Source organism: Argopecten irradians, chromosome 1 (assembly GCF_041381155.1).
Source record: "Argopecten irradians isolate NY chromosome 1, Ai_NY, whole genome shotgun sequence".
NCBI classification, from domain to species: domain Eukaryota; kingdom Metazoa; phylum Mollusca; class Bivalvia; order Pectinida; family Pectinidae; genus Argopecten; species Argopecten irradians.
In genome coordinates this window covers 28,348,814-28,366,733 of record NC_091134.1, presented here as the reverse complement: position 1 = coordinate 28,366,733, position 17,920 = coordinate 28,348,814, and the positions used below count along the sequence as shown (strand labels likewise).

Genomic DNA, 17,920 nt, shown 5'->3' with positions numbered 1-17,920 from the left:
AATTTTATATACTGTAGAATATTATTAAAAAATGTATTGTTTGGCTTCATCAACTTCGTGTATCGGCTTATACCCTTGGCTAGCGAAGTTGTGGCTTCATATGTAAATACATGCATTTAATATTTAACAGATGGGTTAAGAATCCCACCACTGCGCAGGCCTTTCAGATACAAAAAAATGTCAGAATGACGGTAATGTTTTTAGTACAGGAATATTTTGTTGTAAACTTCAAAGGCTGTAAACAGTCATATTACTTGTTGAATGTATTATTTTTACGTCAACATTTCTTTCTTCATGCCTATTTCACGCATACAGAACACATCTAAAACATTATTAATGCATTCTTCATTCGTATTTAATTCATGCACAGTATATACATGTACGTACGTCAACGTTAGTTATGTACATGCACAGTACAAGACTACATGTAAGTGTATTTCATATAGCTTTTTCAGTTTTCTTTGGTGTATGAATAATATCATTATAATCATTGTAATACCATATGAGCAACCGGACCGGGCACAATTAAAGTGATACTTACACACGCCCTCTCATTAAAATTTACAATACATATACTGTATGCTTGGCCTTATATCTTAGATATTATATCATAATTATTAATCTTAAAGTGGGACAGATAAGAGAGAAGAAAGAGATAGATACATTGTGTAGGTAAAGAGAGAGACAGAGTGAGAGGAAGAGAGGCGAAGGAGAGTTGATATACTGTAACATATATATACATTTGTAAAAAGTTTACATCTAATTTATAATCATTTGAGACATTTCTATATGGAATTTAGTTGGATGTCATGACTACATTGGTCACTCATACTTGGAAGATTTATTTAGGTGGATTGCAAACTGTCCAAAATGCAAGAATTGAAATTGCTCGGATTTCATAGCCTCATTGGCCACTCAATCTTAGAAGATTGATTTAGGTGAATTGCAAACTGTCCAGAATGCAAGAATTAAATTTAAATGGATGTCATTGCCTCAATGATCACTCACATTTGGAAGACTCATTTAGATGGATTGCAAACTGTCAAAAATGCAAGAAATGATATTAGACGGAAGTTATGGCCTTATTTGCCACTCATACTTTGAAGCATGATTTAGGTGGATTAAAAACTGTCCAATATAAAGGAATTGACATTATAAAGATGTCTGGCCTCATTTGTCATTTGTCACTTATCTTTGGAAGCTTGAATTAGATGGATTGAAAACTGTCCAAAATGCAAGAATTGAATCTAAATGGATGTAATGGCCTTATTGGCCCCTCATACTTGAAGCCTGATTTAGTTGGATTGAGAACTGTCCAATATAAATGAATTGAAATTACATAGATGTCTTGGCTTCATTGGTCACTCATACCTGGACGCTTGATATAAATGGATTGCAAACACTCAAAAATGCAAGAACTGAAATTATATGAATGTCATCGTCTCTTTTGTCATTCTCACTTGAAAGCTTTATTTAGGTGAATTGCAAACTGTCAAAAATGCAAGAATTGAATTTAGATGGATATCGTGTCCTCATTGTTCACTCATGCTTGGAAACTTGATTTAGGTGGATTGCAAAGTGTCTAAAGAACCAAGTTGAGCTTATGCGATACCGTGGCATCCAGCGTCCGTCGTCTGTCGTCCGTCCGTCAACAATCGATTCCTTCACCATAACCGCTGGTTCGAATTTAACAAAATTTGACTGGAGACATCCTTATGGGGTACTTACTAAAAATTGTTCAAATGGTCGGGCAGAACCCCGGGGGCCTAAGAGGCGGGGTCAAAAGGTGTCAATTTGGCTATTTCCATATAAACGACTTCTTCTCTGAAACCAAGAATGGGATAACACTTATAATGCAATTGTAGTATTTTTATAGGGCGTAGTTTTAAAATTGTACGAATGATGCGGCTGACCCCCCTCTCCCCGGGGCCTGAGGGGTGGGGTCTTTGTTATAATTACTAAAAAATACAGGTGAGCAATACAGGGCCTCTGGGCCTCTTGTTTGTTTCAGTAGACCACCTTTGTTGTCAATGGTATTTGCTGACTGACGGAATCAAACGTATTGTAGTGTTTAGTCTGTTTGTCAAGCTGAGTGCAGTTTTGTCGCTTTAGCACCTTTTTTCATTCCCATTATGCTAGCATAGCTGGGAATCCAGATCAACGTAATTTTGGCTTGAGTAGACATTAAAAAGTAATCGGATAAGGAGTTCCTGTATTTAAGGGTTCCTTAAATACAAACGTTGAAGGACTGATAGAGAGTCGGAGCAGATGACTGCTTTGTCAATGTGGTGTTCCTCCATGCAGTCAGATTTATATCACATGCAAAATGTAACGTTCTCGCTATCCTTTGAACCATGCAGATCTGAACGTAATAAAGGAAAAGACATGTTACACATACCATTGAATTTTGCTCACGAACCAATGACAGAGAACCCGTAAGATACCTTTAAAAATTCAAAAGGCCCCAGGGGCCTTTGCTAAGGATGATTTACTGTTGCCATTCCCCTGTGTAAATCAGGGTTCCGTTTTAGGTCCAAAACTATATCAAATTAATGTTCAATTTCAAAAACCGATACAATAATGTATAATGTTCTCAAAAGTATACCTTTCCGCAAATTTTGACTGAACATATGTAGCTTAAAAATTTGAGATAATTTTTAACAGGTTCTTGCAAACTATTTTATTTCTATTAAAATGATATGTTTTCATTAATGGAATGATTTATTGATAATATTAGGCACTGAAATGTTATATTTTAGCGCATAAAGAAAAAAACATTTAATCTTCAACCCCAAAAGATAGGATATCCTGTAGAAATTTGTGACTGAACAGAGTTTTTTTTTTCAAATGTGCATTTAAAAAAAAAAAACAACAACAATACTTTAGTCCCCAGACATGATAAGCTTAGATGACAGCCAGGGTTGGGACCCTAGATTCAGCATCCGTACATAATTGTCTTCTTGCAAGAAGGCTTTCATTCAACATTCATTTCCCTATATTCTCTCTATCCTTCCAATCATTCACTTACTCTTTCTCATTCTTTATATTATTCCTTAATGCATTCATTCTGTGAATCTTTCATACTCATTTATTACATTTCTTTCATTCTTAATTCATCCTCGCATTGTGTAGCTAATTCCTTAATTCTTAAATTTATCTAAATTATTCTGAACATAATTTATTGATACAATTTTCTTTTTCTTTGATTTTATAAACATTAATAAATTACTTAGAAATAGGTATTCGACTTTCCTATATGTATGATCAAAAGCAATTTCTATTTTGTTTTACTTAATTTCATTTCTACATTTCCAAATTGACCATTTGAAGGACAATAATGCGGTATTGAAAAGAACTGACAAATTATCGTTAGCTTGAAATTCTTTTGCTGGTATTTTGTATATTTTCCCATTTTAATTCCCAATTGAACTGTTTTTGAAATTCGATTTCCCATTTTAATTTGCAGATATGATCTGCATCAACATTTCTTTTACTTGTTATCATTTTTGGTTTCATACTTTTGTATCCTATCGGTTTGTTATCTTTCCCTATAATATTAAGATTGGCGTCTATACCAGGATAAACAAAATATGTCGCCCCAGCATCAATTTCTTTTAGAACATTCAACCATTGTGTCGGAAAAGCTTAAACTTTGGTAGTTCAGTGATACAATTTCTTTGTCAGTTAACATGTCAAATATTTTGTAATCCTCTTTAAAATTATTTCTGCGTTCATCCCATAAATTTTGTATTGTAAAAATATTGTTTTTGAGAAAAGAAGGAAAATATATGGCTGTTTTATTATATTGGATGAAATAATTTCCAAAAATTGGCTGTTCCAGTAGTTTGTTTTTGTTGAGAGTTGAGTGGATTTTTGGAAATTTACCCGTGCTTCAATAATTAAGATTTCTGTAGAAAAGTGGAATCTTTGATGTGTCAATAGTGCGTATGTCTGATAATTTACATAAATTTGCATTTTATACATTGTTTTTATTTGCCTTCTGAAAATGAATTCTCTGATATTAACAATTTCAATTCCCCCGTCTTCGAACCTTTTTGATGACATATTCCTGTTGACTAAATCCCTTTTCCCATTCCATACAAATTCCCATATCAATGAATCGATTTCTTTTATATAACGTACTGAGATACCACGTGCTTCAATTTCATAACCTATAAGTGATATTATTAAAGACTTAATTACCAAACTCTTACCATATAGTGTTAAATTTCTACTTTTCCAAACCTATTTGCATGATTTAATTTTTTGAATTTTTTCTTTCCATATGGAATTTTCATCGATGACGTATCCATGATGGATTCCTTGTGTTTTCACACAAGTTTTCTCTAGGATATATTTGTATATATTGGATCGTTATGCTTCCACCTGCCTAAATATATACCTGTTGTTTTATCTTTGTTAATTTTTGAACCAGAAGCTGATTTGAATATATCTTAAATATTGAATAGTTCTTCGATCGAATGTTCGTCCCAAACCTGTTAATAGTAGATTCTTTTTTCATTCGGAAGTTTTATACCTTTTATGTTTTCGTTTCGCCTTATAGAGCAAGCTTATGGCTCAGCTTGTAGGGTGTATAAAATCGGAGCGATTGGACAACCTTGCCTTGCTGATCTCGATATCGGGAAACATTTATTTACATAATCATTTGTTTCAATGCATGTTTTTGAATCTTTTAAAAGCATTGTTATCCAGTTTAGATATTTTGGATCAAAATTAAAGTGTTCTAGGCATCTGTTAACCCATGACCATTCTACTCTATCGAAAGTTTAGATTGATCTAGGAAAATTATCGCTCCTTCTGATTGTTCTAAATCCGTATATTCAAAAACTTCTTGAATAAGACTATTAGCATCTGAAATATTTCGACCAGGAACGAAACCTTTTTGATCCGAATGAATGATATGTTTTAGATAAGGTTTTATTCTATTAGCCAGCATCATCGAGGATGCCCTGGCGATAACATACACTATTTACTTTCATTAGAGTCACCATACCAACAATATGTTTCTTATGTTAAAATGTGAACATTACCTCTGACTCTGTTGACTCCATTTTCTCTTAATGGAAGCTGACTAGGTTGCAATGATCATGTAATATTCGTAAATGTATGTGTTGTCTTATGAAATGTCAAGGATGATGATCCATTTCATTTGTTTCGAAATGCGTTGAGGAAATCAATGACTGTGGAGTAATTCTTCAATGTTATATACCATTTTCATTAAGTGTCGCTTTGGCCACAAGACATGCACATGGTATTAAATTTTTTAGTTTCGTGGTTAAAAACACCATTCCCATCTTTAACAGTAATTTAACCTCATTCATACGAAAAAAAAACCCAATCAATTTCTTATTTTTTTTAAACGCAGAACAGAGCAAATGTTGTCTATAAGGGTTTATTTCATATCTATTTCATAATGTTTCCCTGTTGCAGGTAGATGATCTGGTGTTCCGAATGGACGAGGAACCAAGTCATCCGGAATCTGTATGTAGTAAGAATTGTGCGTTCGACGAAGCCTATAAAATAATAGATGGCGACACTTGTTGTTGGTCATGCGTAAAATGTGACGGTCATCGTTATCTACCTACCAAGTTCAACTGTGTTGCATGCCCAATGGGAACTCTTCCAAGTTTCGACCGAAAGCGATGTTCCCCAATCCCAGTGACGTACCTAAATTATTCAAACCCAATCGCAATAACAGCTATGACCTTTTCAACTTTGGGAATCATGGCAACAGGATTCGTCATGCTGGTATTTCTTCGCTTTAATGACTCGCCGATTGTGAAGGCATCAGGACGGGAGCTAAGTTTTGTTCTTTTGATTGGAATATTTCTATGTTACGGTATGACGTTTATTCTAGTATCCAAACCGAATCCGATGACCTGCGGAGCACAAAAATACGGAATAGGCTTGTGTTTTTCCATAGTTTATTCTGCAATTTTAACAAAAACAAACCGAATATCAAGAATATTCCGAGCTGGGAAACGAACATGCAAAAGACCTAAATTCATCAGTCCAAAATCACAATTAGTAATATGTGGTGGATTTGTGGCATTTCAGAACGCTGTAGGTATTGTATGGATTCTATTACGACCACCCCGGGCTGTGCCATTCTATGCCAATAGAGATGACCACCAACTGGTCTGTCATGATGCCGTAGACTCATGGTACATGATTGGGTTCACGTACCCAATTTTTTTAATTATTGTTTGCACATTTTATGCAATTTGGACCAGAAATATCCCAGAGGCATTCAATGAATCAAAGTATATAGGTCTTACAATGTATACGACTTGTATCATTTGGTTGGCATTTGTGCCAATATATTTCAGCACAGCGGACAATATTCAGATCCGTATTGCCACTATGTGTTTCTCTATTAGCCTCAGTGCCACAGTAGGACTAGTTTGTATGTTTGCCTCCAAGTTATCAATCATCATTCTACATCCTGATCAAAACGTTCGACAATCCATCATGGCGTCCAAATCTGTCCTCCCTGTCCAGGTACAGAACAATTACTTTTCCACATGTCGAATTGAGTCAGCTACGCAGTCCGAAGGTTGGTATTATATTTTAGTGCATTTATTGAGGAAATTGGGGTATAAGGTTGGGCCGGACCTTACTAAATTGCAGTACGTGAAGAATCGAAAAAGATGATTAATACATATGAATATGGCATTTATTTACTTGTGAGTTATATGGTCTCCGCCCCAGGGAATTTAGGAGTGACCAAAACGGGTAGAATTCACTTCAATTTAGGAGTGGCCAAAAGGGGTAGAAACTTTTTCTCAACTCTCAGTCGTGCTGGAATTCAATACTCTAAATGTCTGAAGTGAATTTTATAGCCTCCAAGAAAAACAAAAGTATATATGTGTGCAAATTTATCTATAGTGAAATAGCCTAAAAAGATTGAAGATGTCTTCTAGTTTATCTGTAGAGAAATAGTCATCGAATATAACGTGAATGTAGATGTGTTTTAGCTTATTTGTAGAGAAATAGTTTCCAAAGATAACGTGAATGTAGAGATGTGATTTAGTTTATCTGTAGAGAAATAGTCTCCAAGGATAACGTGAATGTAGATGTGTTTTAGTTTATCTGTAGAGAAATAGTCTCCAAAGATAACGTGAATGTAGATGTGTTTTAGTTTATCTGTAGAGAAATAGTCTCCAAAGATAACGTGAATGTAGATGTGTTTTAGTTTATGTGTAGTTAAAAAGTCTCCAAAGATAACGTGAATGTAGATGTGTTTTAGTTTATCTATAGTTAAAAAGTCTCCAAAGATAACGTGAATGTAGATGTGTTTTAGTTTATCTGTAGAGAAATAGTCTCCAAAGATAACGTGAATGTAGATGTGTTTTAGTTTATGTGTAATTAAAAAGTCTCCAAAGATAACGTGAATGTAGATGTGTTTTAGTTTATCTATAGTTAAAAAGTCTCCAAAGATTACGTGAATGTAGATGTGTTTTAGTTTATCTGTGAGAAATAGTTTCCAAAGATAACGTGAATGTAGATGTGTTTTAGTTTATCTGTGAGAAATAGTTTCCAAAGATAACGTGAATGTAGATGTGTTTTAGTTTATCTGTAGAGAAATAGTCTTCAAAGATAACGTGAATGTAGATGTGTTTTAGTTTATCTGTAGTTAAAAAGTCTTCAAAGATTACGTGAATGTAGATGTGTTTTAGTTTATCTGTGAGAAATAGTTTCCAAAGATAACGTGAATGTAGATGTGTTTTAGTTTATCTGTGAGAAATAGTTTCCAAAGATAACATGAATGTAGATGTGTTTTAGTTTATCTGTAGAGAAATAGTCTTCAAAGATAACGTGAATGTAGATGTGTTTTATTTTTTCTGTAGAGAAATAGTCTTCAAAGATAACGTGAATGTAGATGTGTTTTATTTTTTCTGTAGAGAAATAGTCTTCAAAGATAACGTGAATGTAGATGTGTTTTAGTTTATCTGTAGTGAAATAGTTTCCAAAGATAACATGAATGTAGATGTGTTTTTGTTTATCTGTAGTGAAATAGTCTCCAAAGACAACGTGAATGCAGATGTTTCGTAGTTTATCTATAGACAAACAGTCTCCAAAGATGACATATTAAAATAAATACAAATTGAATGTATATCTTGCAAATCTAGCAAATGAATGCAAATGTCATATTATTTTGTTACAATACAATCAAGATCATCATCACCAGTTTACACAAGCTGCTCAATCATATTTGAAATAAAATGAATGTATATATAACGACTACAATGAATATAAATCTAGATTGCAATCATAATAACTTGAGATATGGCTATATATATAATTGTAAATTAACCATTATAAGCTGCCCTGTACATTTCATGAATACTAAATTTTCAGCATGGATATCACCAGTAGTGATTACTGCACTAATTCCTATAAAACAACGTGCAGATAGGTATTGAGAGTAGGATAGTGTTGATATGATGATATTAAATTTAACTTAGTCGTTAATAATTTCGAACCAACGAACACTTATTCCACAACATTTTAGTAGACTAATATACTGGATTATTGAAATCAGTAAATATTACTGGTTTTATATGTACAGAGAACGTAATGGTTTTGTTAATCAACCACGGTAAAGGGAGATTACTCTTTAGAGTATTTCACACATACAATGTAGATAGTACTCTAGGGCTGTCTTCGACTGGCACCTCTCGAGTATGAATGGGGTCATTTATAGAAATGTCAAACTCTCTGTCAGTCGAACGCTTCATTCCGAGAGTAAGGCAGTTTTCGTTTAAAAACGGCTTCAAGACTGGTTGGACCTCTAGTTGTTCGTTTGTGATTTAAAAACAGATCTGGTGATTTTATGTTATTTCAAACGAGCCTTGACAAAGCCTTCATAAGCTTGTATAAAAAAACTATTGGTCAGTGATGATTTAAACTTGAAATAATAACTGTAACAAACGGCTGGACCAGTTGTTACGAATAAATGAAAACGGTCTTCAGGGCTCCTTCCGACATTTTAACTCTGATGAAACTCTCCAAAAACGAAGGTTCACCTTCCGTATAAAATCTATTTTTAGCATACTCGAGTAAGAACCCTGCGCGTTCGACTGCCCGATTAATAACTCTGTCGACCCGAGAGTAAACGGATCGGCACCGGATTTAGCTATCATGCGCGGTCGACTGCCCGATTAATAACTCTGCAAGCTGAAGTAGTTTTTGTTTCATTCTGATTATTCTACGTGTGTTATATCTAATGATAGTTGTGGACAAATAGTATGTGTGTTGTAACTTACCAATGATAATCAGCAATTTACTGAAGTTTCTCTAGATTTCTCTCATTCACACAAAACGTAGCGCCTGGTACCTCGAAAAATTGACCTGTCATATATTCAGAATGACGAAAACTATATTTGGTCGAACAAGAAATTAAGTGGGAGGGGTTAACCCTGTACCGTTTACCCCTAGAGCTGGACAAGTTATTGACATGCCTAATCAATTAATCTGTCTTGCAGGTTTAACTTATATTCTTAAATACCCCTAAGCAACTCTAACACTACGAGAATGTGCGAACACTTCTCCCAATATGTGTATGAACAATTCTCATCTGCATGTTGGGGAGCCTGGGTAAAAGCTAGCAGACAAAACATAGTAAGTGATGCTGAATACACCTCAATTATTGTCATGACAGGCAGCCGTGTAGTGGAGCTGACGGGAGCTGTAATATATATGCTTTATATGTATGATTTCCAGTAACGGCAATTTTATGTTGCAATAAATATTATGTTTCTGAACGAAATTAATATTTCTATCTGTCAAAGTCCGTATAGACTTAATAACAATTTTTATATCTTTTCTCATATCTCTGTAACACATCATCTATTCTGTCTGTGGTCTGAATGTAGTGGACATATTACCTGGACATGATGTCCACCTGCCGTCAATAAGAATTGTTTGATACTTAGTAAAGTAACTTAGTATAAGGGAACCAATCATCTTTAATCTTTTTTTTCTTACGGATACGTATTAATTATATAGTTAATTAGAAGGATAAAAAATTTAAAAGATTAGAAAATTTAAAAAAAATGTATAAGTGAAAAGAGTAAGTATTTACCAGCGTTAAAAAGCAGAGTGGCTTTATTCTTTCATATATTTATAATTATCTAGATCAACTGTGATTAACCTGCCACGTTAACCGTTGACTAATAATATTATCAGATATATAATTATAAAGAACTGCCAGGCGGGCCATGCCCTTTTGTATCCTGGTCGGTGTAATATGGGGGTTGTCTCCCTTATTCAACATCTTGACAGTGGGGAGAGACCTATAAATTATTTGTCAAATAGACGAGAGAGAAAAAAAAACAAAAAAAAAACAAGTAAAATATGCCGGTAACTTCTACACAGATCAAACATAATTTTACAATGTAATTAGTCAGGTTACTAGAGGAAATTCTATGTTGGGATATATAAGGGTAAGTTTTTAATAAAAATGAAAGGATGAGACCATATTTATATTATTATAAATCAATTTGAATTGAAGCAGATTATAGTTAATTTACAGAAAAGATGCCAGAAAATTGAAACTGATTGTGGAATAAAAAAATAATGATTGGGTATTTATCAAACTGTATCTCCTGCCACGAGTACAATTTTCGTCACAGGGGAGTTTACTAAGTGTTTAAAAATTGAAAAAATAATTTATTTGAAAAAATTTGAACGGAGTTTGGATTACCTCCCTTTGTCCACACCTGCGTCAGTGGTGGGTTTCCGATGTCGCATGTTCAATACTTTGTTATATGATGTTGCATATTATAATTAACCACTGTTTAATTTTGAATTACATGTACGTTTATAATCCTGATATTAAGATATGTTATCTATGTAATAATTTCGTTAACACTTAAAATTGGAAATGATGTCGTATAATCATGTTCGTTTTGTGTGTCTTGATAAAGGAGCAGATCGCCTTGAAAATTTGATATTTTATCAATTTGACTTTTAAATCCTATGTAGAGTAATTACTTCCATAAAACCTGTAAACTAAGATTTTTAATCCTTTTGACCCTGTTTGGCCCCGTCCCAGGACCGATATGGATGTTAAAATGTTATATCTCAGACTAACAATTCTATTCAAGTTTGACTCATTTTTTGCTAAGAAAATTGAGCAAATAATGTTCATAAATGTGTTTTTTCTGTATAAACTAATGTAAACTTGCCCCCCTCTCCAGGGGAAAGCGTGAGACTCCAGGGTCATATAATTCACAGTTTTAACATACCCAAGAATTTCCAATCCATAAAGAGTATTTGATTTCACCATTTCCAGAATATAAGAAGAAGATTTTTTTAAGTTTTATCCTATTTGACCCTTTTTGGCCCCGCCCCTCTGCCCCCAGATCGGCCGGTACCAATATGGATATGATGTTAAAATGCTATCTCGACCAGACTTATAATTCTAAACAAGTTCGACTCATGTCCTATGAAATTGAACAAAAATGACCATAATTGTGTTTTCCCTATATAAACTATAATAAACTTGACCCATTCCCAATGGGGAAACGAGAGACCCCAGGGTCATATAATTCACAAGTTTTGTAAAGGACCTTGAAACCTTTTCATCTATGAAGAGTATTTAATTCAACCATTTCCAGATTTTTTTTAAAGATTTTTGAAATTTTAGCCTATTTGACTCATTTAGACCCCGCCCCTAAGGCCCCTTGGGGTCAGTCATGGAAATTTGTTAAAAGGATTCAATGGCCATCTCATACTAATGATAATTTTGACAACATTTGACTTATATCGTATTACAAATGACCAAATAATGCTTAAAATGTGTTTTCCCTATATAAACTAAAGTAACTTAACCCCCTCCCCAGGGGAAACGAGAGACCCCAGGGTCATATTATTCACTATTTATGTAAAGGACCTTTCTATCTATGAAGAGTATTTGATTCTATCACATCTGTGAGTGGAGAAGAAAATTTTTGAAATTCTAGTCAATTTTACCCCTTCTTTTGTCCCTCCCACAGCCCCTTGGGGTGGAGACCATATAATTCACAATTTTGATTGGCCTTATGCCTTAGACGGTTTGTGCAAAATTTCATTGAAATTGTTTCAGCAGTTTTGGAGAAGAAGCCGAAAATGTAAATAGTTTACGGACAAACGACGGACGACGCACGACAGACGACGCGCGACGCACGACGGACGACGACGGACAAAAGGCTATTAGAATAGGTCACTTGAGACTTCGTCTCTGGTGACCTAAAAATGTAATGTCATGACAACTAATGGTCTGATATATTTTAGGTTAAGTATAGTCACACAAATGGAATTAAATGTATATGAGAACAAAAAAATATATGATATAGACCTATATGCAAATTTTATGAAAATTAAGGTATATTTGAATATCATAGGACTACCACTACCAGACACCCAAGCTTCCGTACGACTACCAACACTCAATATTCCTTACCACTTCCAGACACCCCATCCCCAGCTTCCTTACCACTACCGGACAGCCCAGCTTCCTTACCACTACCAGACAGCTCAGCTTCCCTACCACTACCAGACACCCCAGCTTCCTTACCACTAGCTGCCAGCTCAGCTTCCTTACCACTACCAGACACCCCATCTTCCTTACCACTACCAGACACTCCAGCTTCCTTTCCACTACCAGACACTCCAGCTTCCTTTCCACTACCAGACACCCCAGCTTCCTTACCACTACCAGACACCCCACCCCAGCTTCCTTACCACTACCAGACATCCCAGCTTCCTTAACACTACTAGACACCCCATCCCCACCTTCCTTACCACTACCAGACAGCCAAGCTTCCTTACCACTACAAGACAGCCCAGCTGCCTTACCACAATTAAACACCCCATCTCAAGCTTCCTTACCACTACCAGACATCCCAGCTTCCTTACCACTACCAGACACTCCAACTTTCTTACCACTACCAGACACCCAAGCTTCCTTACCACTACCAGACACTCCAGCTTCCTTACCACTACCAGGCACCCCAGCTTCCTTACCACTACTAGACATCCCAGCTTCCTTACCACTACCTGACAGCCCAGCTTCTTTACCACTACTAGACATCCCAGCTTCCTTACCACTACCGGACAGCCCAGCTATCTTACCACTACCAGACAGCCCAGCTTCCTTACCGCTACCAGAGACATCCCAGCTTCCTTACAACTGCCGGACAGCCCAGCTTCCTTACCACTACCAGACAGCCCAGCTTCCTTACCACTACCGGACAACCCAGCTTCCTTACCACTACCTGACAGCCCAGCTTCCTTACCACTACTAAACATCCTAGCTTCCTTACCACCAACGGACAGCCCAGCTTCCTTACCACTACTAGACATCCCAGCTTCCTTACCACTACCTGACAGCCCATCCCAAGCTTCCTTACCAATACCAGCCTGCCAAGCTTTCTTACCACTACCAGACAGCCCAGCTTCCTTACCACTACCAGACAGCCCAGCTTCCTTACCACTACCGGACATCCCAGCTTCCTTACCACTATCAGACACCCCAGCTTCCTTACCACTACCAGACACCCCATCCCCAGCTTGCTTACCACTACCAGACACCCCACCACCAGCTTCCTTACCACTACCAGACAGACCAGCTTCCTTACCACTACCAGACACCCCACCCCAGCTTCCTTACCTCTACCTGACACCCGAGCTTCCTCACCCCGGCTTCCTTACCAATTACAGACAGCCCAGCTTGCTTACTACTACCAGACAGCCCAGCTTCCTTACCACTACTAGACAGCCCAGCTTTCTCACCGTTATCCATTGCACTCTCTCCGATCTCTCAAAATTGACGAATAAAAACTTATTCATGACAACATGCAGCAGTGCCTTATATATAATATACCTTGATAGAAAAATGTTTTACGGATGACGGAATGACAAGTAAGAATACGTCATGACAACCTAAGTTTGTCGTCATAGTTTGATATGTTTAGACAAGACGTTTTACAGATGGCGGAATGTTGAGTCATACTGCATCTTTGCATTTATCGACATATGCTGTCGAAACTTCTGTCGACATGTGTGTAAGTCGACAAAGGTTTTGGAATTGATAAGTCATCTTGTTGTTATAAAACGAGATGTAGCGTTATTTCAATATAATATATAATTACAATATATTGTGCCAAGCCGCTATTTAATAAGTAGTAAAGTAACGATATTTATAGGTAAAAAGTGAACCTTATACTTTTCCATACTATTGTCATCCAAATAGTCCATTTTAAATGCAGAAATGTCATAAAGTATAACAAAACAGAATTTGGTGTTGATCATATGTATAAGAAAGTCAAACACCCATATCTAAGTAATTTGGAAATGTTTATGAAATTGAAGGAAAAGAAAATTGAGTCAATAAATCGTGCTCAGAATACATTAGATAAACAACAGAATGCGATGATGAATTCAAAACGAAAGAAATCATAATTAATGAGTACAGTATGCATGATTCGTATAATGAATGTACCATAAATTTGCAATGAATAATATTTCGAGAATGAATAAGTGAATTAGTAGTATGTTTGAGAGTGTGAAAATGAATGTTGAATTAGAGCCCTCTTGCAAGAGGACAATAATATACGGATGCTGAATACAGGGTCCCAACCCTAGGTATTAGTCATAAATGTATATCATGTCTGGGGAATAATTATTTTTGCACCTTAAAACGTTATAACGGCATAGCTCAGTCGTTATTACAATACACTAAGTCGTTACTGCTATTACGATATACACAGTAATTATAACGAAATAGATAAGTCGTTATTACGAGAAACTATTTATCTATTATGGCCTGGTTGAGAGGGCACTATTGCCTCATAGTATTGTCGAGAGATGGAATAGTGCCCGTGCCGAAGGCGAGGGCACTATCCTATCATGAGACAATACTACGAGGCAATAGTGCCCTCTCAACCAGGCCATAATAGGTTTAGTACATCACCCTGATATGAGACCGTTTTTCATGTCATCGTAACAGAAGCACGTCAAGCGACCCCTCGCAACGCTATCTCCATTTCCGCATCACGTTGTTACATTAAAACTATAACATATGAATTGTCGCAGAAATATGTGATTTTATTAAACGGGATTCAGCTTCATGGAAATTAAAAGTGGATCAATTTAGAACATTAGTGAACTGTCTTCTGTAGAAAAGCAACATTTGCTTCCATCCCCGGACACAGCAGCCTGTCTGCCATCTTGACGTCTTCGTCGAAGCGCAACGTTATAATGACGTCATGCATATGTGACGCCACAATACATTCACGTCCAATTTCGCGCCACTTCAATAGTGCCCGCTTGCCCGGGCACTATTGCAAATAGCACCCATGTGTGTAGCCAACCAGAATCCAGTATTCTGTCACGTGATGTACTAATTCTTTATAACGACAGTGCTAAGTATTTATTATAAGATACTAAGTCGTTACTAATATTACGTTATAGTGCTAAGTCGTTATAACGAGATACTAAGTCGTTTTAACGACATAACAACTGATCCATTTTAACGAAATACTAAGTCGTTAAAACTACATAACTAAGTCGTAATATGTGTTGGTATTCATTATTTTTAATTTGTTTTAGACATTCATTGTAACACAATGATTTGCTTGTTTTCTGACAGATACGTGCATGGAGCTTACTCATCGGCTTCATCCTTCCGGATCCTTCAGTAGCACATTCAGTAGGTCGACCAGTGCAACTCAGACCTTCACAAACGGAAACAGTATTAGTACTCAAACGCTGGACCTCATAGGGAAAACATACGAAGACATGGACGTTCAACTCTAGTCAGCACCACTTAGAAGAAAAACCGTGAAAGAAATTATATACCTAGTGTTTTTTCCATACCTGTACTGGCAAACTTATATCACAAATTCTCATTCACTCACTGCAGTTTCTATAGATATAAACTTGATATAATATCAGATGATATTATAGTAGACCAGAAACATATGTACTTAGAGATTGGAAACTCTTTTTGGTCATTGTTGACGACGGAGCGACCTCCGGTTTATAGGCATTTTTCCTTTGCTAACTACTTTCAAGTGCATTGTTTTCAATATGCTTTTTTGCATTAATACAGAGTTTAAACGTTATAATTGTACGAAATTCTTATTAGAGTTGTTTGCCTTGAAGTCTGGTTATGATTATACTTTAATGAAAACATGGCTGTGATGTCATCTATTGTTATAGCTTGAGGTTTAGTCACAGCAAAGTCTACTATTATCACCTACTACTGTGCAAAAGTTACCTTTGGCTGTGGAATAGTTTGTGAAATATTCTACGGGAAAAGGTGACTATTCCACATTTGAAGGTGAATGTAGCGACTGGTGAACATAGCCTAGCATGTAGTCAGAAATACATCCTCATTCATTCAATCCAGGGAAATATGGATTAAAGAATAACCCAGGTACTTGTCAACGTTGTCGTGATGTATTTGTAAACTTATTTTCATAATACCGATATATACTATTTTCATCACTTCATTTCAAAATGAATCATTTCTTTCATAGCCATTGTATCCATAATCCAGAAAAGAATGCACTTTAAGAAATCCAGAGGGGAGATATCAAGATTAAATTCCATGAGACAAATTCAAAATTTTCTGCCAAAATAAAATTACAGATACTTAGCATGATTTCCATTGTTTCGTTATCCAAATCACTTTATATTCCATAAAAATGGCATCTTTCAAACAAATTAACATCCCAACACGTTTCATGAAAATAAAAATTCCCAAGGAATACTATTAAAACACGCTCTTTTGCCACATGATTTCACTTTTATGTGTAAATGTGCCGGTAGTATTATGATACAAAATATTGGGGTATATTTTGTTGATTTTTCTCTCTAAATTTTGATTACCGGGTAGCTCCCTTAAAGGCGTGTGCTGCATGAGAAAAGACTTTTGCCCAAAACACTTTCAATTTATATCCAATAATCATCATTACTGTATTCTAATCTGCATACAGAGCTACATATCTATGGTCCTCCATGTTGAACAGTGAAAACTAAACTAAGTAAATGCTTCAGTAAGTACCATATAGTACCTGTACAGGGATCTTTCAAAAAATGCAAATCATGATTCTTGTTCTCCGAGTGAGGTAAATAAATGAAAAATAAGTTTCAAAGTTTAAAAGGGTTTACCTGGAGCTGTGGAATAGTTAAACAATATCCAGTGTAATAGTGGAGAGTACCAGTGACTTTCGGTGCCATGTTTTAAGTGTAAGAAACACCTCAAACTGTGAATAGTCAAAATAATGAATAGTTATAGGCCCTTACGGGCCTCGAACAATTCAATATCATGACTATTCCACAGTTTTCGGAGTTTCTCCTCTACTTAATTCATAACTTATTAATGGGCAGGGTTTTAATGTTGTATATTTACAGTTATAGGTAAGGATGGTATCTTATTAAGATGATTACAGTTCAGATAAATAAATACCTGGTAGTTAATTACGGAAATTCTGTATAACAGGAAACATCTATCGAATATAACATAAATAGTTTAGCTAGACCTTGAGATATCACTACACCTTCTTAAGATAGTAGATACACAAATTAGCCTCATAAGTGCTAGATACATAGCTTTAATATTGGTATATAGCAAATATAGTACTTTTGCTAGATTCTATACAGATGACTCTAAAAATCCAGATTCCAACTGTGTAGACTTATATGTTTATATATAGGGAGTCTTATAATGCTAAATTGGCATTAGGATTAAGCGATAGGGCCCCAGTATATACAACTGAACTTGTAGCTATAAAGAAAGCTTTAATAGATGTAAAGAAATATCGTACACAATTTGATAGAGTAGTTATCCTCTCAGATCCCTCAGTTCACTACAATCTCTGTTAACTGGCAATAGTAGTAGGCCTAA

General features: G+C 35.7%; 1 protein-coding gene across 1 annotated transcript in view; it reads left to right on the top strand.

Annotated features, from left to right (window-relative positions):
- Window positions 1-16,136, top strand: part of LOC138321098 (metabotropic glutamate receptor 6-like) — a 58,626-nt gene extending 42,490 nt beyond the window's left edge. The window contains exons 9-12 of the mRNA XM_069264559.1: window positions 5,452-6,516; window positions 7,128-7,141; window positions 13,096-13,811; window positions 15,659-16,136. Coding sequence (XP_069120660.1) covers window positions 5,452-6,516; window positions 7,128-7,141; window positions 13,096-13,811; window positions 15,659-15,825 — 1,962 coding nt within the window. The 3' untranslated portion in view covers window positions 15,826-16,136. The remainder of the gene's footprint in view (window positions 1-5,451; window positions 6,517-7,127; window positions 7,142-13,095; window positions 13,812-15,658) is intronic.
- The last annotated feature ends 1,784 nt before the right edge of the window (window positions 16,137-17,920 follow it).